Genomic DNA, 27,080 nt, shown 5'->3' with positions numbered 1-27,080 from the left:
AAAAATTATTTTGTTTCAAAGAAATATTAATTAATCTAAGCATTTCTTTTACTTGAAGCATTTCTATATTCTCATGTTTCAAAATCATTAATTTCTTGCGAGAATGTTATATTTTCTGGAATGAAATATTTTATTTATTCAATTCAATTAAGTGTAAGATCTTAATATAAGTAAATATTTGTTTCAAGTCGATTAAAAATTATATTCAATTAATCCCATATTTATTTGAAGAAAGAAATTCATTTTCTTGTGTCAAGTAAATATTAGCATTGAACAGAATTCTTGAATTAACAATTTAGTATTTGGCAGAACTCAATATGTAATTATTTCAACCAAATATTTTACTTTTCCGAAGTACCAAAAAGTATTGAATCTAGAATATCATGTTCTTTAGCGAAATAATAAAGTATTGTGTGGAGAATTCATGTTTCTTGAATCGAATCATTTCATTTATTTGCTTTGAAACTTTTTTTTACTTAACACAATGCCAGTGTTCTTGATCCAAGAAAATATTTTTCTTCAAATGTATATGCAACTTAAATATCAGTTTTTGAAAACTGTCCATTGAGGCTAGGATGGCATAGTGGTAGCGTGACGGCTTCTGGTGCGTGCAACCCGAGTTCAATTCCTCCGACCGTGGAAAATTTTATTTCAAGGTATATTTGTTGTATTTGTGTTAAGTAATAATTAAATGTAAATATATATGTAAAATAACAATTATTTAATTATTTAAATAAAAAATATAAATGTTAATTAATTAAATAATAAAAATGTTTGACCTAAGTATTAGAAAAGATGGGATGGGGGTAAGGGGGGGGGGAATTTAAGTAAATAATTTACTTGTATTGAGAAAGTATTTTTTTGATTGAAATCTATAAATTTTCTCAAATCAAGAAAATATTTTCTTGGACAGAGAACATACTTTCTTGATTTGATACATAAATGATTTTGAATTAATATATTCTGCATTTCTTACATGCTACTTAATTTCTTGATCAAATTCCATATTTTCTTGGATCAAGAATATCTGTTCTTCTCACAAAATAAATGTTTTCTTCATTTAAATCTTGAATTACTTGAACGAACGTTACAAAAAATTGAATGAATCAAATAAAATAATTCAATTATCTATATATATTCTTAGAACAAGAAAATATTTTATTCATTTAATACATTTCATACTTCGTATAAGAAGACTAACTTCTTGGTCGAATTCCATATTTTCTTGGATCAAGAATATATGTTCTTCTCCCAAATATCCTATGTCAAGAAAATCGTTTTCTTGAATCAATACTTTAATAGTCTTGGCCGTATTCAATCCCACGATTTGTTTCAACCAAGAAAAATTTTCTTGGTTCAATACTTTTTTTTTCAGTGTACGAACCAATGCATTTCAACGGATATGTTGAATTTACCTCGAGAGACTAAAAACCTTTACGAATACACAGAGTGGTGCAGATTTAAGTCGTCGGCAGCGGCAGTGACACAGCTGCACACGTTATTATTATTGTAGGATTATTTCGAATAACTGCAATGAATTTTCCTTAAGTCAGCAAAATTTTATTCACATGTGTATACATATGAAATGTCTTGCCACTTATGAAGAAAGTAAAATAAAACAGTACTCGAGGCATTCACTTCAAAAAGAAACTCATCGCTTCCTATTGAAATAGATATAATATGTATTTTTCTTCAACAATTGTCTTTCAGGTTGTTGTCGCCAGCGACATTCTCCTCTTTCAAACTTTAAATTATTTATTTATTATTATTATTTCTATTATTTATTTTCATTTCCTATTTATTTTTCATTTTATTATTTTTCCGAATATTTTTTTCCTTTGTTACTTATTAATTTTCACTATTTTTTTCCTACTTTTTAATTAATTCATTTATTTTCTATTATTCAACAATGTTTATTTTTTTTATTTAATAACAAAAAATTCTCAATCAATGCAATAATAATAATTGAAGGTCTCCATAAAAAAACCGGTTATAATTTTTTCAGCTAAAAAACATTGTCAAATAAATCAAAAAATAAAAATTTTTAAATCAATTAATTCTTCAAAATTAAGCTATAAGTCAGAGAGTAACTGAATTACACGAAAACTATGTAAAGATAATCCTGACTTTCTAATTGTTTCTAAATGATCTTGCAAAATTTTGTTAAAATGGTCAATGTAAGAACTATAAAAAAACTACTTTCGGTGAATTCATTAACAAACTTTCACATTCATGATATTTGCTATTTTCAGCGCAACCGTGACCTTGTCAAGTGTAACAAGTCCTTTTTTAAAGTATTTTCTTAATACACTTTTTACAATATTTCATCTTAGTTAAGAAAAAATATTTATAATTTTAATAAATTATAAAAATTAATAAAAATTAAAAAATTAATTAATAACTTCAATTCTAAATTTTTCAAAAAATTCAAATATTTAACAAATTTTTAGTTAAAATTCATCAAAATATGATTACATTTAAAAATAATTCTTAAAATTAAAAAAAAATTTTAAATATGAATTTAAATTTTTGATAAAAATCCTAATTAATTGGAAATTTAATTATTTTTTAAAAAAATTTCACGGGAATTTAACTATATCTTCAAAAAATTTTAATTACAATTTTTCAAAAGACTAATTTTTTAAATTAAATTAGGTAGGGTCATTTGGGGTAAATGTAAACAAGGGGTAAATGTAAACAGTAGATGTTTCAGCTATATTTACAAATTTAAAAATAAGTACGACGTCAATATTTTTACCTCAGCTCACCTACAAGATGTTCTGAGTATTGCCAATATTTTATTTTGACAATTGGCAATGCCATAGTGTAAGTTATTTTTTAATGCAAAAAAGATTGAAAATCAAAATTTTAGTGTTTCAGTATTTTGTCTCGCATTTGCATAAAAATAAATTAAAAAATCAAACAAAAATATGTAATTCTTCCTTATTAATGCCCTATCCTAACAAAAATTGACTTTGATTTTTTATTTTCGTCAATTTAGTTAATAGATAATTAAGTGTTTACATTTTCCCCGAGAATTCGAAAACTCGGGGTAAATGTAAACAGAACTTGAACTACATTTTAAAAGAAAATAATTGAATAAATTTGCTTCTATTTCACAATTTCATTAATTTGGCAATGTAAAATTACATAGAAAAGGAAATTAGGTCCTCTTTGAAAAAAAAAATTTGATAAAAAAAAAAAAAAAAAAAAAAATTTTTTTTTGAAAATTTGATCAATTTTTAAAAAATTTTTTAGGTTTATCCGCCATTTTGAAAATTTAAAATTTGACTTCAAATTCGTATTCAGCGACCTCAAAAACCCCCGAGTAGCCAGATTCAGATTTTTATTGAGCAACCTTAAAAACTTCTTTTCACCAAGTTGAATGAAAATCTATTAAAATTTATTCGAGTTATTCAAGTTTTTACATTACTAATTTTGTAATGGTTAATTGTTTATTTTATATGATAAATTATCAGTCAACTGGTTGATTTACTACACATCTACGAAGAATTTTTTTCAGTTTTTCCATCCCTTAAAACAGTAGTATACTTGAAATAACTTGTTTCTTAAACCTCGCTTAACTACAGTGGTGTTTACATTTACCCCGAATTTTAGGAAAATTTCAAAATCTCGGGGTAAATGTAAACAGTCAGTTTTAGGCGATTCAGGTGCATCAATAATTTTTTGTACCTCATAAAATTTTTCTAGGGAACACTAGCAACAAGTTCATGCAAAAGAAATCAGTCCGTTTTACCTTTTAACAAAAAAAACTAATGTTTTTGGTGAAAGATACATATTCCGTTTACATTTACCCCAATTGACCCTATTCCATAATTTTTGTAAAATAAATATTTTAGTTAAAATTTCAAATAGTTTTTATATAAAAGCTTTTTGAAATTTAACTATTTAGAAAAATTTACAACTGAAATTCTTCTAAAATTGAGGCCTTGGATCCAATAACTCGCCCGACGCTCGAAGGCACGCGCTAATACCAGTCGGGTAGCAGTGAGTGGCCCAGAGGCGCTCACTGCTCACTGACTGGCAGTTGCGCGTTCCTCCGAGCGTCGGGCTAGTTATTGGATCTAAGGCCTCAATTCCATTTTTTTGGGGGGAATTCTAATAAAGAATTTTATCAAAATTTTTTACTAAATTTTTAAGAAATATTTACAATTTTTTGAGTAATTAATTTAAAATTGTAATAATAATAATTAAAATCCTGAGCGAAGAATTTTATTATTTATGTAAATAATTGAATTCTTGCAACGAATTTTATTACATTTTTTTAAATAATTGAATTTATGAAGAATTTTATTAAAATTTTTGAAAATAATAAATTGAATTCTTTCGAGAAAATAAATAAAAATTTTATTAAAAAAAATTAAATTCTTACAAACGAATTTCATCAAAGTTTTTGAAAATAATTAATTTCTTTCAAAGAATTTTATTAAACAGGGCTCGAACCAATGAAAGTATTTAAAAATACGGACTTTACGGACCAAAAATGGAAAATTACGGACCAATTACTGACAAAAATATATAAGAGTACATTTTACTTAAAACTATAAATTAGATTTTTTCATAACTAAAAAACATAAAGATATCGATAAGCGATCGATTACTTCATGTTTTATAATAATTAAAGATAGAGTGATAAAATCATTATCAATTTAATTACCATTTTCAAGAATTTTTAATTAAAATTCTTCTAAAAATCGATTATTTTTAATAATTTTCGAAAAAGTTCTTTGACAATTTTCAAGTCCATTTGTTTACAATATTCAATTTTACGAAATTTCAATTATTTGTAAATTCTTCAATTAAATATGTATTAGAAAATAAAAACTTCAAATAATATAAAAAAATCAGCAATTAAACTTACTCAAAAAAAAAAATAATTCTACTGAATTGTTAGTTAAAAATATGAAAAATTCAAATTTTCAAAGATTTGAATCTGAAACCTTTTCAAAATTTAATTATTTCTAAAACTTTACGCTCTAATACTTTTAATATTCAATTATAATCTAAAATTTTAACTGAAATCTATTTATAAATCAATTTTTATGAGAAAATTCTACGAGAATTTCATTATTTAAATACAAAGAAAACAATTTATTGAATAATTACATATGTTTCTTAAAATTTAATTCTTTTAAAGAATAATTGTATCAATCAATTTTCAAATAATTTGAATTCTTTTGCACAATTTTATTAAAATAGTAGATATTAAAAATAATTAAATTGGGAAAAATTTTTGAAAATAATTGAAATTTTTCCAAGAATTTTATTAAAATTTTTGAAAATAATTGATATTTCGGAGAAGAATTTAATTAGAGTAGAACGGGGTGAAATAGCCACATTTTTACATTTTAATTTATAAAATCTGAATTAAAAATTTTTTTCTCAAATTTCCAAATGGGATTGAAAGTTTAGTTATTAAGCTTGAATATTCTTGACGGAAATATTTTTTATCCCATGAAAGGACTTAGTTATAAGAGTTTTACGAAACCTCTGCAAATGGCTTTTTTGTACCACCTGGTGGGGGGAGAAAGCCACCTTGCGATTTTATCAAAATATGTTATTAATTTTTGTAATTTTATAGTTTTCCTTTATTTACATGACAAATAATCTTATTTTTAAAATATTTTAATAAATTTTAAAGAGCTTTCATCAAGGAAAATTGAATATTATGTTAAGTTTACTTGTTTTCGATTTATACTGCCAAGTTTTTATACCTTTTTTTAAAGTCTTCCTTAAATTTTACCACAGATGCCATATTTTGTTGCAACCGTTTTTTCGTTGTTTATTTTTTAACGCACTTTATACTATTTTTTCGTCGTGTTTAATTAATTTTATTAATTAAACACGCGAAATTTTGGTAAAAATAGAAGGTTAATTTAAGTAGAAAACAAATGAATTTCACATAATATTCAATGGATTTTTGTCCCTGGCTTTTTCACCCCCAAGACCAGTTTTTCTAAGAGCTAAAATAAATTTTAAATTCAGTTCAATTTCCAAAAATTAATATTGAATACGTTTTGAGTATAGTTTTCTCCTTATGTACAAACATTTACTTTTATTACCCGTTCATTTAAACAGGTTGTAATATGTTCGAAAAGTTCATCGAAATATTATACGCAGAGCAACTCAAAAATTAAAATTACAATAAAAATTATATTAATATAGGTACAACATCCAAACTAGTATCAAAAGTTGCGTATTAACTGATAGTATTTGTATTCTAAATAGCTGATAAATCGGTTTAATAGTTTTCAAATAAAAGTCAAGTCAAATGGCTTTTTTGCACCATGACTATTTCACCCCGTTCTACTCTATCTCTAAAGATAATTGAAATTTTGACGAGAATTTTTAAAAATTTTTGAACATAATTGAATTTTTGCGAAGAACTTTATTACTTTTGAAAATAATTGAATTCCTTCAATCATTTGTAATTTCTCTAAAATTATCCAAATTATATCGTATAATTTACGTACTTTACGGACCTTTTTCAATCGAATTACGGACTTTACGGACCTTTTTTCAAAAAAACGGACTTTTACGGACTTCAAGCAAAGTTACGGACTTTTACGGGATTTACGGACCTAGTTCGAGCCCTGTATTAAAATATTTTAAGTAATGGATTTCTTTCAAATTTATTTTTTTTTAAATTGTACGTTAAATAATTGAATTCCTGTGAAAATTTTATTATTTACAAAAATAATTGAAATCTTGGGAAAAAAATTTTTTTATAAGAAAAATTTCTAAGAATTTAAAAAAAATTTTTGAGAATAATTCTTTTGTTTCACTTACTAGCCACACTATCCGCGCGCAAGCGCGCGGGAATGTTGTATGGGACTGCTTATTTTAAACAATTTAAAAAATTTTAAAGAAATAATTATTATTACCTAACAAAGAGATTTAACTATAACTAAAATTCAAATAATTTCACTCAATGGTCTCAATTTAAATAGAATTTACATTACTAGACTTAAACTATGGATAGAACAATTCCAATTAGTATCTGGGTCATCTTTTGCATTGCTTATTTTATAAACCCATTTTAATTTAAATACATTTTTAAGAAATAATAATTATTAGGGTAGAGTGGGGTAAAAAAGCCATGGTGTAAAAAAGCCATTTGAGTTTTATTTAAAAACTATTAAGCCGATTTATCAGCTGTTTAGAATATAAATACTATTAGGTAATACGCAACTTTTGAATCTAATTTGAATGTTGTACCTAGATTAATATTGTTTTTATTGTAATTTTAATTTTTTGTTGCTTTTTTGAAAACATTTTGGTGAACTTTTCAAACATATTACAACCTGATTAAGTGAACGAATAATAAAAGTAAATGTTTGTACATAAGGAGAAAAGTATACCGAAAACGTATACAATGTTAATTTTTGGAAATTGAACTGAATTAACAATTTATTTTTGCTTTTTTTAATAACTGGTCTTGGGTGTAAAAAAGCCAGGGCAAAAAATCCATTGAATATTTTGTGAAATTCACTTGTTTTCTATTTAAACTAACCTTCTTATTTTACAAAATTTCTCGTGTTTATTTAATAAAATAAATTAAACACGACGAAAAAGTAGTTCAAAGTGCATTTAAAAAATAAACAATGAATAAACGGTTGCAACGAAATATGTTATCTGTGGTGAAACTTAAAGAGAACTTCTAAAAAAGGTACGAAAAATTGGCAGTGAAAATCGAAAACAGGTAAACTTAATATAATTTTCAATTTTGCTTGCTAAAAACTCTTTCATATTTATTAAAATATTTTTCAAATAAGACTATTTGTCATATAAATAAAGGAAAACTATAAAAATACCTAAATTGATAACATGATTTGCTAAAATCGTAGGGTGGCTTTTTCACCCCACCAGGTGGTGCAAAAAAGCCACTTGCAGTGCTTTCGTAAAACTCTTATAACTTAGTCCTTTCATGAGATAAAAATTATTTTCGTCAAGAATTTTCAAGCTTAATAACTAAACTTTCAATAACAATTGGAAATTTGAGAAAAAAATTTTAAATACAGATTTTACAGCATCAAAAGTAAAAATGTGGCTTTTTTACCCCACTCTACCCTACACACTGAAAAAAGTTTTACTTGAAATAGCGATAAGTTTCTCTAGAATAACGAAAGTATTAATTGAAGCACTGAAAAATTTCGCTACTAATGTAAAATCTGTAGTTTATCCAGCTAAATATTTTTTGCCGTGCATAACGAAAAAAAAATTAAATTAACATCAGATTTTCTAAATTAAAAAAAACGAATTCAAATAGAAGTTAATCATTTTAAAACTTAGCCAAATTCACCCCAGAAATCACTGAATTCGATAATTTAGAAGAAAGTCAGACAAAAGCAAGGTTCCTACAGAATCTGGAAATCATGGAAATCATGGAAATGGTATGGAATTTTTAAAAGACTTCTGGAAATCAGGGAAATAATGGAAAAGGCCTGAAATTTTTAAAAGTTTCTAAATTTTTCAGTTTTCCATTTTTTCTCTTGAATAGAAATTCAAATAATAATAAAGCTAAATCCCATAAAAGAGAGGAAAAAATGTTGAATTTTAAGAAATTCGGATTTTTGAATTTTTGATAATTTTCGATAATTTTAGATTTTTTACCAAAGAGTCGAGACTATTTAATAAGTAAAGTATTTTCCAAGAGCACAAAAATAATGAAGCTAAATCTCATAAAAGAGAGGAAAAAATGTTGAATTTTAAGAAATTCAGTTTTTTGAATTTTTGATAATTTTCGATAATTTTAGATTTTTTACCAAAGAGTCGAGACTATTAAATAAGTAAAGTATTTTTCAAGAGCACAAAAATAATGAAGTTAAATCCCATAAAAGAGAAGAAAAAATGTTGAATTTTAAGAAATTCGGATTTTTGAATTTTTGATAATTTTCGATAATTTTAGATTTTTTACCAAAGAGTCGAGACTATTAAATAAGTAAAGTATTTTTCAAGAGCACAAAAATAATGAAGTTAAATCCCATAAAAGAGAAGAAAAAATGTTGAATTTTAAGAAATTCGGATTTTTGAATTTTTGATAATTTTCGATAATTTTAGATTTTTTACCAACGAGTCGAGACTATTTAATAAGTAAAGTATTTTCCAAGAGCACAAAAATAATGAATCTAAATCCCATAAAAGAGAAGAAAAAATGTTGAATTTTAAAAAAATCGGTTTTTCGAATTTTTGATAAATTTTGATAATTTTAGAATTTTTACCAAAGGGTGGAGACTATTAAATAAGTAAAGTGTTTTTAAAGAGCCCAAAAATATTGAAATTAGATTTAAAATTCCACTGGAATTTCGTAAAAATTTGACCTGGAAATCATCGAAAAGGTATGGAATTTTAAATTCGGATTTCTGTAGGAATCCTGAAAAGGAAGTTCTATTTTGAATTTCTAAAATTTAATGTCAAATTTAACGCATTAGAAACGAATTACAAGTGAATCCGATAAATTTTGTTAAAATGCTATTACTGCTGTTAAACTTTCTTGTTGTACGAAGAAAATTGAATATCGCAAAAATTGTTACATATTTTATACTTTTATTTTCAAAATAATTTAAAAATTAAAAATAATTTTGATAACAAAACTTTTAATTATTCTAAAAATTAAAAAAATAATTATTCATTTAGCTTTTTAAACAAAGAATTCCGTATCTTTCGAATCTAACATAACTGCAAAATATTAAATTAATTGAAAATGATAAAGTTAAACAACTTTTAATTCTAATTTCTTTGGAAAACAAAAAATCTGTAGTAAAAATACTAATTATAACTTGCATTAATTATTTAATTACAAGATGTAATATAATATAATGAAGCATCAAATTAAAAAAAATTCTAAATTCGTTTTTAGAAACAACGAAAAAAATGCCAGGTAACTTTTAGGCGTACCATAGCCCCAAAATTTTAATTCTTTACATTGGTTGTTTAATTGAATTTTTAACTTTATAATTATTATCATTTACTCGGCAGGTATGTGTCCATAATTTAATGTTAACATTATTTAAATATAGAGAAAATATATTTGATGTAATATATTTTTAAGGTATTAGTCACGTCGCGTAAAATGGTTTTCGTCAGATTTTTTTCAAATTTTGAATACTTATTCCTGAAGTATTTATCTACAGAATGAGACCAATTTCATTAATTTTGACCGTTTCAAAGTTTCAAAAAATGAATTCAAAGTTCATACATTTTGCGTGGAGGGAGCACCCAATGCATGTATTGATTGTGTTTAATAATTATTTATATGATAACTAATTGTCAGATTTTGAAATAAAACTACCAAAGTATTCAATTAGATGAAACAAATAAATAAAAAAAACATGACATTTTTTGACCGCGCCAAACTATAAATATATTGACAGAAAGTTAAAAAAATAACTAAATTATATGAATTTTCATACGAACGAATAGAGTGGGGAGTTAAACTATCTCTCTCACTCTCACTGCCCCACTCAAGTAAGCGGCCCGGTAAATTTTTGACCAGAGACAACTGCGCGACTAATACCTTAATTGAAAAAATTGACAATATATTTTCATTGATTAGTTGAATATTCTGTGAATCACGTATTAATTTAAAACATAAAAAAATGTTAAAAGTTTATAAAATTAACATTATATTAAACAATATTTTTATGTTATAAAAATTATAAGAAATAAAAATTGTATTAAATTACTATTTTGTAAAATATACTTTGATAACTTAAATTTATGTTGTAGTCTTTAATAATATAGTAATTATTTCTAATAATAATTATATCTGTCAAAAATTATGAAAAATAAATATTATATTTTTAATAGTTACAGTATTTCGAGTTTTGCAAGTTAAAAAATTATTAAAAAGTTAAAAAACTAAATATTCTGTAATTAAGAAATTTATGAAAATAAAATTCAATTGAATGTTATATCAAATAACTTTTTTTAATAATATTGAAATAATGTTAACATTAAATTATATACATTAAATTAAATTATAAAAAAGTATTTACCTTCAGAATGAATGATAGTTGAAAAGTTAAAAATTGAATTAAACACATAATAATATAAAACATAACCATTGAAACACATCAAAACACATTAAAAAGTTTGACATTAAAAAATATAAAAAATGCCAATACTTAACCCACAAAATTTAATTTTCAAAACAAACAAATGAATGCAGATAATTTGCTAACGGAAAGGAAACTTACGATTATTATAATGTATGTATGTATATGTATTAGCCGGTAAATTTTCACGAAAAAACAAGAGAAAATTAGTTTTTAGTAGTACAAATCTAAAAAAAGGATCTAAGCGCAGTAACAAATTGTAAAAAAAAGTAGTTGTCAGTGCGTCCAAGCTGCAATGGAAACAAGCGATATAGTCGGTAGTTCGGCATCTCGGGGATGATGGCGCGTCGATCGACACAAATACATAAATATTGTGTATACAGATATACAACTGTTTTAATGTGTTAGTGTCAAATTCAAAACATTACATGGTTGTATTAACCAAAAATGCAAAAAAATGTTTATTTAATAAATAATAAAGAGATTTTATCAAAAATAGAGTAAGTATGATAAAAATCAATACAAAAACATTTGCTATGATTTATATATGATATAAATATTATAGTAGGAATGGAAATACAAAATACAATTTCGCTTGGGAAAGGTTAATTGTACATTATAATTTTCACTATAATTTTTCATGTAACCTGAAAATAAATTAAATTTAAAAAATTTACTTATTCTTAAGTTTAAAAAATTATAATATTGTTTATAATTAATAAATAAATATCAGTAAAGAATAAAATGTATACGCAAACGGTAAGAAAATATTTAAAACGTTAGTTATTTTGTATTTCCATTTATTCTACTATAATATTTTTATCGTATATAAATCACAGCAAATGTTTTTATATTGATTTTTATCATACACGGAAAAAATAAGTTCAGCAGATTTTACGAAACTAATTTCGCACTAGCGGATATTTAAGATTCCTTGACGAAGTTTTTCAAAAACCCAGAAACTTTCACTACTTTAAGCAGAACAATTGTCGAGAAACTGCAACCAGTGTTGTAATTTATAAAACAAGCTTGAATGTAGAAATGTTTCGTATTTTCTGGTGAACATTTTATCAGAAAATGGTAAAAATGTTTCGTGCAATCTAAAAACGCGTGGTTTGAGTTTCCACTTCGCTGTCTATCGTGAATTCTCGAACACAAAGTTTCGTAAAATTCTATACGGGGTGTACCAAAAGTCGCGTTATAAATAGATATGTTGAAGCTTGTCTCGTCGCGTCGGTATTTGTCTGCTGTATATAGAGATAATATGTGGAAGGAAAAAGAGAACTGCTTTACCTGCCGGTAACATTTGGATAATTGTTTTCTTTTACATATTTCACATTTCATTGTTCCAAATTCTTACCTTTTTTTAGGTGCTTTTGTAATCCAAACTTTTAATTATTATTAATTTCTTTTAATTTACATTCCAATAAATTTTATAGTTTATCATAATATTTACCGATGACAATATATATATTAATTTCTCAAGTTTTAACTGTTATTACTTCAAATTTTAGACAATTTAATATAAACATTTTTTGAGTTTGAATTTAATTTTGAAAATTTTTTGTCAATTTATTTATAATTTAAAATTAAGAATAAAATTATTTTCTAAAAATTGAAAAATTTTATAGAGATTTTATAACTAATTATAATCAAAAAATGTTATTTTAAAAACCATAAAATATTTTGTATAACTTTTAAAAAAATGATTTTTTTTAAAATTAATATTCAGTATATTGACATTTCTCACAAGCGCAGTTTTAATCTCCTCAGTTAGTATATAAAGAAACTCAATTCTTTCATCTACAAGTGCGAGTTATATTGTATGTGCGTTGCGTCAGAATTCATTTATATGTATGCGTATTTCCGTTAAGTTAGTGTCAGAATAAAATAAGCCAATCCAAGCGAACCATTGCGTTGTAGAGTACAGTCACATGTGTCGAACCAATCATCTATCTCCTATAGAAGACGAGAAAAAATGGTCTTGAGAGCTCATTGGTACATTAAGAAATTCTTTTTTCTGCTTTATTCGTTTTTTTCTCCGTGAATATTTTTTTCCGTGGCGCATGCGCTTCAGGCTAAACATTTTACAAAACTCTTGAATTAGAACGTCCAACCGATCATTTGTGAATTCCATAGAATTTTTTTTGAGTTTTCGAGAAACGCAGTCATCATATATTACTATTGATTCTGTTTTATCTTATACTAAACTCCTCTCCGTATCCGCTATTCCAAAATTAGTTTCGTAAAATGTACTAAATTAATTTTTTCCGTGTACTTACTCTATTTTTGTTAAAATCTCTTTATTGTTTATTAAATAAACATTTTTTGGAATTTTTGGTTATTAAAACCATGTAATGTTTTGAATTTGACACTAACACATTAACTCTTTGCCGTACATATTTAAGTTTTCCCCACCTCAGAAACAAGCAGTTTGACAGTTGAATCACGTTGACAATATCAGGGCCGGATGTTAGTTTGATTTTGAGGTTATGTTTACATAGGATATTTATGTTTGATAAAAGTCTTTAACAATCAAATTTACCATTTTTAAATTGTAATAAATTGCAAATATACATTTGCACTTTACACAAAAAATCGTATTTTTAGTGATCAATTAGTATAATTAAATATAATTTATTGTAAAATATAAATGGGTTCCAATTTTAAGAAGGTACGATCCTGCAAGTTTAGACACTTACATACTCACACATAACTAACTTATCAACACAAGCATAAACGCCTCTTCTCATTGGCTGTTCCCCCAAAAAGGACTCTAGACGACATTTCGTAACATATCAACGGCAAAGGGTTAAAACAGTTGTATATCTGTATACACAATATTTATGTATTTGTGTCGATCGACGCGCCATCATCCCCGAGATGCCGAACTACCGACTATATCGCTTGTTTCCATTGCAGCTTGGACGCACTGGTAGTTGCAGTGCTGCCAGATTGGGAGATTTTTCTTCAAATTTGAAGAATAATTTGTAGTTTTGAGAAATTTGAAGAATTTGAAGAAATTTTTTTAAGAAGTAAGTTTTATTAATTTCTTTTTTAAATAACACTAGAATGGTGAGAGATGAATGTAAATTGTTACCATTTGGTAGTGTTTTGTGACTAAACCGTAAATGCATAAATGTGAGAGAGATATGTTCGCTTTATTTGCACCGAAAGCAGAAAACCATGAGTGCAAAAAAGATAGGTAGATATTGTTGTTCTTTTCACTCTCATGATTTTCTGCTTTCGGTAGACGTATTCTGCTCACATGGTATCTCACCCTGATATACGTAAGAACAGTCTCTTGCAGCAGAATACAATTTACCATCAGAGAATAAATTTTGTTTGGTTGAAACATATTCTATGATCTAATGCAAAACCTTTCAGATCAAATATTAGTTATAATAATTATATAATTTCATAATATTCTTGATTCTAAGTTTTTTAAAATTTGGAGATTTTTTTGAAGATTTTTTTCATAAGGTTTTGAAGATTTTTGAAGAAAAGTTTTAGAAGTTTGAAGAATTTTGATTTTCCTGGTCTGGCAGCACTGGGTAGTTGTACAGTAGGTTTTAGATGATGAGTGCAAAGTCTTATTTTCATTTCAGTTTAGAGTAATGCAAATCGAATAAAACGAATTTTCGACTTTCATTATTGTATTCGGAGCGAAAAATGGAATTTTTCTCTCAAGCACGTCGCTCTCGTTACGCTTGATTGTTTATTTTGCTTTCCCTATTGTCCAAAGAATTATTTTGGTATTCGATTCCTCATTTTCTTGTTTTTAAGTGTATGATTTACGGTCATCGATGAAAAATTTTTGGTAGGTCATTGGCGTTCTGAAACTTCCTCTTGAACTCCTTTACATTTTTCTCTCTTTCTCTCCGAATGTATGATTATTATTGACAACCAGATTCGTCCTTTTGAAAATAAAATTATTTCTCTTTCGATTTCTGCTTTATTGTGTCCAGGCGTTTTATGTCATCGTAATAAATTATTGCAGGCGAACAGGAATCCGGAAATCTCCATTACACACTTTCAAACAAACAACTCGAATCCAAGAAAATTAATAATTGAACATTTTTATATGAGAGTTGGAATTTTTTTTTATCCTTTCTAGGAAATATATAATCAAGAGTTTTTCCCCAGTATTTATATAAATAATTAAATATTTCAGAATTCAACCTTTTATAAAAAATGTTTCTCTCACTTGAATACGAAATTTCCCGCAATTAATTGATACGATAAATAAGGAAACGAAAAATTGATAAATTTAGTCTCTATAATTTCAGTCAACTACTCGTTTTTCAATTGCTAAATTTTAATTTCAATGCTCAATCGTACGATTTAAATAAATATTAATAAATAATAAAATAAATAGTATTGAAAATTTTACAAAAGTTGTGAATTCTTTTTTGTATAAAATCGCTTAAAATTAATGATTTAAATTACATTACCTACACTTACATTTTTTTTCGAAAAAATTATAGAAAATTTCATAATAAGTGTAAAACTGGGACAGTTTACTTTTTGCCAGAAAAATGTCAACATAACTTTTCAGAAATTTTTCTAATTATTACTTGGAAATGCCGGGTGACAATATCAACCTTGCAAATGTACAGGGCAATTTCTGAATTCGTGCCAAAAGCCTTTCCTTAAGATGACTAATGCTCAATTTATTTTCAAGAAACTCAAAGAAATACTTGAGAGGCAAATTTTACATCTAAAAATTCAAATATATAATTTTTCAACCAATAAAGAACTGCAAAGATCAATATTTTTTTAAGTATTCAAATTCCAGTCCACAAATTTATAAGATGTTAAAAATATAAACACGAACTTTAGTATATTATCAAAACAACAAAATAAAGTTAAAGTTGTGCAAAAAATTTCATCAAGTGTTATCAAAATAATAAATGGACTAGTAAATTTTACGAAAGCACATTTTTAAAAAGTATATATTTTTCACTACTCGCTTCAAGAGAAAAATTTAATAATATTTATATTATATTATTTAATATGTTGGTTAATTTTCAATTAAAAAACTCTAAAAAGTATAAAACAAATAACATTTCTAAATTAAAGAAACAGTAAAAAAAATTCCATATAAATATTTCGTAATGGCAATAATTTATTGATTTTAAAAATATTTTATTAAAATCCCTCGATACTCAAAAGTTTTTTCTAAATTATAAAATTACGTTTTTCTATTACTACGATTACTACGTATAAAATTATATTAAGAAGGCAAAAATATAGAAAAACAAAAATTCCGTAACTAAAGTTTTATTTGCCTTGACCTTAATTTTTATTTTCAGTTACGTTACATGGAACCACATGCTCTCAATAAACTACAAAATTTTTAAAGCTTTTTGACAGAGTGGAAGAGAGAAATTAAAGACTTTAATCTGATATCTAAGTCTTAAACGAACTGCGCAACGGCCAAAGAGAATTGAAATCCAAACAATAATCTCGATTATATTCTCTATTTTTCAGCAGACAAGCAGATTTTTGAGAAATCAAAATTTGACTATAAAATGAAAAAAAGTTATTTGGGAATTAGAAGTACAATTAAAGAATTATTTTTAATAAAAAACACATATTTAGCTTTGACTTCACATTTACTTGTGATATTTGTCTACATACAAACTTTTTAGATTTACGCAACAAAATTTGAGTAAAATAAATTTAATGTATTTCATGATACCTATCTTAACTAAAAGCTAAAAAAGAAAATTTTTTAACTTCATTAGGTATAATTTTATTTTAATTGCAGTTAAGTTGAGAAAAATTGAATATTTTAATAATTTTTAACAATGATAAAATATTAAATTGATAAAAAAACAATAGAGACTTTAAAAATTCAAAAATTTTGCAATCATAGTTTTTCTAAAGATATCAAATTGAGACAAAAAAACGTGTCAAAATTGTTGTGATGCATCATTTTAATAAATTTTTTTGTCATAATTTAATATTCTTAGAAAAACTGTGATTTAAAATTTTAAAAGTTAATGTTTTTAAATTATGTTTCAGTGCAGTCATTATAAAAAAAAAATAATATTCACACTTTTATAGTTTCGAACATGAAGTTTTAGGAAATAATTTTGTTGATAGTTTTTCTTTGCAATTTTCTCTTCCTGTCCTTTCTTCCTTTCCTTTCCTTTTTTATTCTTTAATTGATTCTTTACCCAGACTAAAATTGAAAATATTAATTTTGAATTAAAAATTCCACTTTCGAATAAATGAGAAAAAAGTTTTTTACTTGAAAAAACAAAATTTTTCCAAAAAAAAATTTGTCTCAATAAAAATTCTCTTCAGATAGCCAAATACTCTCTTCGAACGTAATATTTATTAGACTGAATGAAATGTTTATTTAAGTCAAATAAATATTTATTCAGGTTAAACAATCTTTGTTTAAAATAACCAAAAAATTAGGTTTATACAAAAATAAACAACAATAATAAATAATAATAGTAACAATAAAAAATGCCTGTTCTCTTATTTTTCAATAGAATTCGATAATAAGAATATTAAAATTTACTACTTTGCTCAATGATTTTTTAACAACAATTATATTTTTTAATCAATAAAATGATCAAATTCTTTGTTTTCAAATTATTTAATTTAGTAGATCAAGAAAGTACGTAAACATTTTTTTTAACAAAGATTTATAAAAATATTAACAGAAAAAGTATTTTTTTTTCTAAATTATTAATAATTATAAAACTTATGAACTTCATCAACGTTAGAATTTTATAAAATTTTTTTGTTTGAAATTTTAAAAATATTTATTATTATTTATTTTGTTTTCCCTGATTTCCAGAAAGAATTTTCATTTTTTTCCGAACCCTAAAGAATATTCTGATTCACTCTAAAAATTACTCAAGAAAATGTGTTTCTAATTTATTTGTTACTACTAGCAAAGTCCTACGCGCGCGATGCGCGCGTGAATGATTTAAAGAATTCAGAAAAAATTTAATAATTTTAATTTATATTCTTGCATGTTTACAATAGTTATGATTTTTAAAAAATGTCGGTATTTCAACTATATTATCATTTCCACGTCTCAGAAGCAATTTAAAAAAATTGCAAGAAGATCGAAGACGGGGAAAGCAGTGATTTTTATTTTTTGTCACGGATTTTTCAGAAATCCTAAAATATAAAATAAATTAAAATCACTGCTTTCCCCGCCTTCGATCTTCTTGCAAAATTTTTTAATGACTTCTAACATTAAAATAAATAATTATCAAACGAAAAAAATTGCTTCCAAGGGGTGGAAATTATAATTTAGTTTAAATACCGAGATTTTTAGAAAATCCTCGAAAAATCAAAATTACTACTTTTCTTGCCTTGGATCCTTTTTGCGATTTTTTAATGGCTTCTGTTATTAAAATAAATATAATTACCAAGTGAAAAAGATGCCTCTACTCAACTCAAGTTTCAAATGTAATTTTTATACATGTAATTTTCTCATGAAATCCCTCAAACATTTTTTAAGCTCATATAAATGCAATAAAATTCAAACTCAAAAGATTTAAATTATAATTTCTGCAAATATTTTAATTTTCATTTTTATGTTGGGTCAAAATAAGTGAAACCGGCCACTTGAAAAATTTTTATCTCCAATTTTCAAGTTATCTATGATTTTTAGTAGATATATGAGTACACTTTTTCCCCCTAAAATATTTTTCAAAAAAAAATTTTATTTTTGAAGTAATCAGGTATTGAAGTTTTAGGTCATTTTATTTTCATTTTATTATTACTTTGAAACAAATAAAGATAATTAAGTAATTTTTTTTTTAAATTAGAGCTTAAAGTCTATACTTTAAAGATGAAATAAAGCGATTGCTAAAAAATGAAAATTTATAATTGTTATTAACAATTCTTTTAAACAATTGCAAATTGAAGAATGTTCTCAATGTTTTTGAAAGATTAAATTACGATATATTGATGTGCAAAACTATAAGGATTCATTAAAAAAAAAGAAAAATGAGTAACCTCCAATATTATAGAAATTGTGTAGATTTTTCTGCCAAAATGCAGGCCAAAATCGATTTTTAATCTTAAAAATCCGCTTGAAAGCGTGAAGTTTCTAACAAAACAAAAGAAGATCTTATTTATTCGTTTGCAATTTTATCTTTTTCCAGGAACTTGAGTCAATTTTTGCTTGCATTTTGTCAGCAAAATTTACATAATTTCTATAATATTGGAAGTTACTCATTTTTCTTTTTTTTAAATGAATCCTTATAGTTTTGCGCATCAATATATCGTAATTTAATCTTTCAAAAACATTGAGAACATTCTTCAATTTGCAATTGTTTAAAAGAATTGTTAATAACAATTATAAATTTTCATTTTTTAGCAATCGCTTTATTTCATCTTTAAAGTATAGACTTTAAGCTTTAATTTTAAAAAAAAATTACTTAATTATCTTTATTTGTTTCAAAGTAATAATAAAATGAAAATAAAATTACCTAAAACTTCAATACCTAATTACTTCAAAAATAAAATTTTTGTTTGAAAAATATTTTAGGGGGAAAAAGTGTACTCATATATCTACTAAAAATCATAGATAACTTGAAAATTGGAGATAAAAATTTTTCAAGTGGCCGGTTTCACTTATTTTGACCCTGTTTCTAATAATGACTGGGGTACAGTTTTTCTAAATCGTATTTTCTAAAAATTTTTTTTCTAATAAAGGTGAATTTCTAAAAAACTTTTTTCTAATAAAGGTGATTTTGAAATTTTCTGTCTTCTAATAAAGCTAATTTTCTAAAAATTTATTTTTCTAATAAAGGTAATTTTCAAAATTTTTCTTTTTTCTAACAATATTCTATTTTTGTAATCACGATCAATAAGTACATATGATTAAAAAATAAAATTTACGAAAATTTGTTAATTTGTTTTTCTTTAAAAAAATACTTGATATTTCGTTAAAAAATTATAATAAAAAATAGAAATTATGCAAATTACTTAACAAAATTTTTAAATAATCTAGTTAAAAATCGTAATTAACAAATTATAGGGATTTTTTCCCTAAAGATATTTAAAATTTTCTAAAAAATTTTTTTATAAATATATTAACTTTGGAAATTTAAATGTAAAAATGATGCAAATTATTTTTTTTCAAAGAAGAATAGAATTTTGTTAACAAATTGTGATAAGAAATAGTAATTTTATAAAAATTTTTCTTCATTTTCAAAAAAGAACTTATAATTTTGTAAACAGAAGTGTAATTGAGAAACATGTATGTGAAGTTGGCCCCCCACTTTCAAAAAAATTAAATTTTTTTTAGAGTTCTGACTTCCTCTACAATAGTTCTAGAGTTCCTGATAGTTTTTAGAAATAGTTCCGGCGATTAAATGGTAAAAAATAGGTTTTTTCATAATGGGGGGCTAACTTCACGCAGCCCCCCACTATTGAAAAAATGGATTTATTATTAGAGTTCTGAGTAGCTATAAAAGAGTTCTAGAGTTCCCTACAGTTTATTTCAATAGTTCTCATAATCCAAAATCATAAAAAAATAATTGAAAATTCCAGAATTTTTTAAAAAAATTAAAATGTTACGAAAAAAGAGTTCTGATCACAGTTCTGTTAGCCCCCCATAGTGTTCGACAAAAAACCTTAATAACAATTTTTACAAAACCCAAAAACTACTAAACTACAAGACTTTGAATTTTCAAAAAAAAATTTGATCTTTTATATTTTGAGAGTTCCGTGATTTCTTAGTAGAGTTCTGCTAGCCCCCGATAGTATTGGACAAAAAACCTTCTATACAAATTTTTTCATAACCCAAAAACTACTGAACTACGAGACTTTGAATTATCAAATAAAAATTTATTATAAATTGGGAGTTCCATGAGTTCTGAGCAGAGTTCTGTTAGCCCCCCATAGTCTTCGACAAAAAACCTTAATAACAATTTTTTCAAAACCAAAAAACTACTGAATCACAACCACACTTTTTTGGCTGTGTAACATTACATAGAAAAAGAGATTGGGACTTGTAAAAACCCTGACAAGAAAACAATAAAAAGAATTTTTATTTATGAAATAAATTTTCTATAAAATAGAAAATATTGTATTTTAATCTACATTAATTTTGCTAAATTCCTTTAGTTTATAATTGAGGGGATTTAATAATTTGTAAGAATAATTTCAAAAGTCATTACGGATAATATATTAAATGTAAATAAAAGCAAATTTAAACAAAACTATTTAGGAATCTGCATTTTTTTCTTTAAAAAATAAAATATGTAAATTCTTTTTATTAATAAAAAATTTTGTATTTGAATAAATGTACATGATATTTAAGGTTATAGATTTACTACATTAATATTATACTGCTTAACGCCTAATTTCTTACATACTTTTTTTAATAAAATTAGCCATTTAAAAAAAAATTGAATTTAGAAATTTTAAATTCAAATTTTTTTCATAAAAATAAAATATAAATTTGTTATAAATGATTGCAGAAATTTAATACTTTCAAAAGTAACAAAATTCTTTTTATAAAAGTTCAATTATTTTCAAAAGTTAAAAAAAATTCTCATCAAAATCACAATCACCTTTATAAATAACAAAATTCTCCTCCAAAATTCAATTATTTAAAAAATTTTCCTGATTTAAATGATTTTCAAAAGTAGGTACTATTTTAATAAATTTCCTAAAAGAATTCAATTTATTAATAAAATTGAACTCAAATATTTGCAAATTATTTTCATAAATATTTTTAACCCGTAATTTTGAAGAATTAAAATTTCTTTGAAAAAATTTAATTTAATTTTTTTTAATAATTTGAAGGTACATGGAAATTTTTCCTTTATTTTTTAAAAAATTAAGAATTTCCAATAATTTCTTATTCAATTAAAATTTGCAATTGAAGAATAGAATTTATAAAATTTATAAAAATTGAGAATTTTCTACAAAAATATTAAGAAACGGCAATAAGTAATGTTTTATTTTCTCCAAAGAAATTTTTAGAACTCTGCTAAGAAATCATGGAACTCTCAAAATATAAAAGATCAAATTTTTTTTTGCAAATTCAAAGTCTTGTAGTTTAGTAGTTTTTGGGTTTTGTAAAAATTGTTATTAAGGTTTTTTGTCGAAGACTATGGGGGGCTAACAGAACTCTGCTCAGAACTCATGGAACTCCCAATTTATAATAAATTTTTTTTTGATAATTCAAAGTCTCGTAGTTCAATAGTTTTTGGGTTATGAAAAAATTTGTTTAGAAGGTTTTTTGTCCAATACTATCGGGGGCTAGCAGAACTCTGCAAAGATCTCATGGAACTCTCAAAATATAAAAGATCAAATTTTTTTTTGAAAATTCAAAGTCTTGTAGTTTAGTAGTTTTTGGGTTATATAAAAATTGTTATTAAGGTTTTTTGTTGAACACTATCGGGGGCTAACAGAACTCTGATCAGAACTCATGGAACTCTCAATATATAAAAGATCAAATTTTTTTTGAAAATTCAAAGTCTTGTAGTTTAGTGGTTTTTGGGTTTTGTAAAAATTGTTATTAAGGTTTTTTGTTGAACACTATCGGGGGGTAACAGAACTCTGATCACAACTCATGGAACTCTCAATATATAAAAGATCAAATTTTTTTTGAAAATTCAAAGTCTTGTAGTTTAGTGGTTTTTGGGTTTTGTAAAAATTGTTATTAAGGTTTTTTGTTGAACACTATCGGGGGCTAACAGAACTCTGATCAGAACTCATGGAACTCTCAATATATAAAAGATCAAATTTTTTTTTGATATTTCAAAGTCTTGTAGTTTAGTAGTTTTTGGGTTTTGTAAAAATTGTTATTAAGGTTTTTTGTCGAAGACTATGGGGGGCTTACAGAACTCTGCTCAGAACTCATGGAACTCCCAATTTATAATAAATTTTTTTTTGATAATTCAAAGTTTCGTAGTTCAGTAGTTTTTGGGTTATGAAAAAATTTGTATAGAAGGTTTTTTGTCCAATACTATCGGGGGCTAGCAGAACTCTACTAAGAAATCATGGAACTCTCAAAATATAAAAGATCAAATTTTTTTTTGAAAATTCAAAGTCTTGTAGTTTAGTAGTTTTTGTAAAAATTGTTAATCAGGTTTTTTGTCGAACACTATGGGGGGCTAACAGAACTGTGATCAGAACTCTTTTTTCGTAACATTTTAATTTTTTTGAAAAATTCTGGAATTTTCAATTATTTTTTTATGATTTTGGATTATGAGAACTATTGAAATAAACTGTAGGGAACTCTAGAACTCTTTTATAGCTACTCAGAACTCTAATAATAAATCCATTTTTTCAATAGTGGGGGGCTGCGTGAAGTTAGCCCCCCATTATGAAAAAACCTATTTTTTACCATTTAATCGCCGGAACTATTTCTAAAAACTATCAGGAACTCTAGAACTATTGTAGAGGAAGTCAGAACTCTAAAAAAAATTTAATTTTTTTGAAAGTGGGGGGCCAACTTCACATACATTTGAGAAACAGAAAATTTAATCTTTATTTTTAAACAATTTTCTAATTTTTATCAAAATTATGGAATTTTAGAAATTTTAGGAAAATAAACGTTAGAAATTATAACTTTTTATAAAAACTTTTTTCAGAAAACAGATTTAATTAGAAATCGCCTTTTTAGACAAAAAGGTGTAGAAAATACTTTTTTTTAAAATAGTGTTCGCCTACGCTAATAATTGTTAGTATTCATCCGAAAAATATATTGAATACATTGAAATGTTGATAATTGAAGGAAAGAAATGTTTAATAGAATTTATAAGTATTATTTTTTCTGAAATAAGTAAAGTACCCGATTCTGCGTAACCGGAATGGCAAGAGTATCAAAAAATGTAAAAAATGCGGAATTTTTTTTAAAGTTTATTGAATTATCATTTTATAGGAGACTGAATTTACCAAAAGAAATAAAAATTCTAAAGATTTAATTAAAAAACACTATTTTAATCATAAAAAACATACTAAATATTTAAACTTCAAAATTTAAGTGTCTTTAATCAATTTATTTTTGTCAAACAAAAGTAGCAAATAAAATTCAGTTCCCTAATTGAATAATATTGTAAAAAAAATTGTTCGATGTTAGAATTTAAACTTTTTATCAATACCAAGTTTGAGAATTTCATTAAATTTATAAGAATTTAAAAAATAATAGAGAATTCTTGAAAAAATTACATGTATTTACCATTTTTAACATCAGTTGAATAGATCCACGTCTTGATCATTTTTCTTCAATTTGTAAAAAAATTTCTTTGCATCAAGTGGTTATCACACATAAATGGGAATACTCATAACCAAAATTTCTATCAAAACTAATTACTATAGAAAAAAAAAGACGACACTTTCTGTTCACGGAATAGCAAATTATTATTATGTATTTTTAATTGTTAATGTCAATTTAAGCTACATTTCTAAACTGAAATTATTTAAAAAATTTAATTCCCTCTGTATTTGCTAGTTTTTCAAAATGGAAAATATATATTTAAATAAAAATTAAATTAAATCGATTTCGTTATAAAAATTGCGATTCCGAGTTTTTTCTTAAAAAATTAAGCAATATTTTACTTTTTAACCATTACAAATGTTTTTTGTACAAAATAATAGTCGAAATTAGCAAACAACAGAAATATTTGTTCAATAAAAAATTGAAAGAATTATGACACGTGTCTTAAAATTCTAAAAAAGACTAAGAATAAAAAACCGAAAATGTATGGGAGTAAATTTCCATTTTTGCTTTACTGACAGAAATTATTTTACCACTAAATCTCGACAGAATTTCCTATACTCTTTAAACGAAAAAATGTAATTTTTCCTGCAAAATTGAAAGAAATCTCGAGAAAGTGAAAACTAGTGGCTACCCAAATAAAGCTCCACGGGAGCTTGATCCCAGGCCCGTTTCAGGTGGTATGTGGTAGGTGTTCTCATGTAGAGGATCGTGTTTCGACGAATCAAGCAATAATCGCACATTCAGAATACTGAAAAGAAAAAATCCCTCAATATTTTGACACTAATTTTTCTTTCCACTTTATTATTATTTTTTCTCAACCCGCCACACTTTTGTATGTTTCGGAATCAAAGACTAAACTGCGTAAAAGCGAGAGCCAAAGCAAAAGTATCTAGCATATAGTAGCGCGGGCGTTTCGTTGGTAATATTCGTACCAAGAACCTCGGCCCAGGTGTATATTAATATGAATGACGAGGTCCAGTGTTTACACTCTCTAACACGCGACCTAACCAAAGAGACACATCACTGGACCGCGCACGAAAAAAATACATACAAATTCTTTCTTCTCTTCTATAGTCCGGCTGATTATTAAATGGTTTCGGAGCAGCCTCACCGAATCACTTGAAACTTGGTACCTAATATTACATTTATTCGTATAAAATTTCAAACTTTAAAAAAGTGTTTTTTAGATACAATAATTGCTCAAAATTGTTTAAATGCTCTTATCTTTCAAACGATTAGAGATAAATAAGTTTTCTTTTTTGCATTCAACTCAGGAAATACGACACTTCAAATAAGTAATGAATGTGTTTATATAATATTCTATCAATTGACAAAGTTATTTAGGGTAATTGTAAACAGTTGATGTTTGAGACTAATTTAATGATTTAAAATTAAGCCAATACATTATTTTGACAATTGAAAATGTCGCACTCCAAGTTAACTCTTAAATAAAATATTGAAAATCAAAGTTTCACAGTCCTAGTATTTTTATACTCACATTTGTATAAAAATAAACTAAAAATTCAAACAAAAATTTATAATTATTCCTAATTAATGCTATTGATTTTGATTTTTTAATTTTGTCAATTTAGTTAATAAATAATAAACTGTTTACATTTACCCCGAGAATTTGAAAAGTCGGGGTAAGGTAAACATAATTTCAACTGCTTCTTAAAAAGAATATAATTCAATGAATTTGGTTCTATTTCACAACTACACTTCTTTGACAATAAAAATTACATAGAAAAGGAGATTGTGTCTTCTTTCATACCTTAGTTCATGCGAGTCAATTGCAAGTCTAAACCTGCAAAGTATTTTCCAAATAAGCAGCGAAATTTAATCAAATTTTATTAATTAAAAAAAACCTCATTCACCATTTTTAAATCTGATTTCATAATCGCATTCAGTGATCTCAAAAACCCTCGAATAGCGAGATTCAAGCAAATTTAATCAATTTATAAGAAAAATTTTAGGTTCGTCCGACATTTTGAATTTCGAACATCTGGTTTCAGATTCTTATTCTTTAAATCAATTATCTATATCAATAATCGTTGTATTTTTAATAATTTTTGAAAAAGTTTTTTAAGGATTTTCAAATCCATTTGTTTAAAATTCAATTTTACGAAATTTCGATTATTTGTAAATTCTTCAATTAAATATATATATATAAAAAATAAAAACTTAAAATAATTTTAAAAAAAAATTCAATTTGTTAAATTTTTTCAAAAAAAATAATTCTACAGTATTGTTAGTTAAAAGTATGAAAAATTCATATTATCAAAAATTTTAATTTGAAACCTTTTCTAAATTCAATTATTTCTAAAAATTCATGCTACAATGCTTTTTATATTAAAATATTATCTAAAATTTTAACTAAAATTTATTTCTTTATCAATTTTCATTAGAAAATTATATGAGAATTCAATTATTTAAATACAAAAATAAATAATTTATTAAAAAATTGAATGTTTCTTAAAATTGAATTCTTTTGACGATTTTTATAACATTTTTAAGAATAATTACATTTTTCAAGGAATTTTATTAAAATATTATTAAAAATAATTGAAATTCTGTGATAAGTTTTATTATTTGTAAAAATAATTGAATCTCTGTAAAAAAATTTATTATTTATGAAAATAATGGAATTGTTGTGAGGAAATTTATAAAACAATTTGTAAAAATGAATTCCTGTGAAGTTTTTATTATTTATGAAAATAATCAAATATTTGCGTAGAATTTAATTAATTTTTTTAAAAATAATTGGGATTCTTTCGAAAAAT

The 27,080-nt window shown here is 24.7% G+C and overlaps 1 protein-coding gene across 4 annotated transcripts in view; it reads right to left on the bottom strand.

Moving 5' to 3' along the window:
* The window catches only part of LOC122504633 (rho guanine nucleotide exchange factor 12), a 183,839-nt gene that overhangs the window by 114,450 nt on the left and 42,309 nt on the right, over positions 1-27,080 (bottom strand). The window contains exon 1 of one of the 4 annotated variants that reach the window (XM_043615818.1): positions 24,932-25,121. The exons of the other annotated variants lie outside the window; for them this stretch is intronic. Within the exon in view, the coding sequence (XP_043471753.1) occupies positions 24,932-25,040 (109 nt within the window). The 5' untranslated portion in view covers positions 25,041-25,121. Of the gene's footprint in view, positions 1-24,931; positions 25,122-27,080 lie in introns of those variants that run through there. 4 annotated transcript variants of the gene reach the window in all.

Source organism: Leptopilina heterotoma, unplaced genomic scaffold (assembly GCF_015476425.1).
Source record: "Leptopilina heterotoma isolate Lh14 unplaced genomic scaffold, ASM1547642v1 Lhet_307, whole genome shotgun sequence".
NCBI lineage: Eukaryota > Metazoa > Arthropoda > Insecta > Hymenoptera > Figitidae > Leptopilina > Leptopilina heterotoma.
Note: the sequence above shows the minus strand (reverse complement) of the source record. Positions and strands in the feature narration are given on the sequence as shown.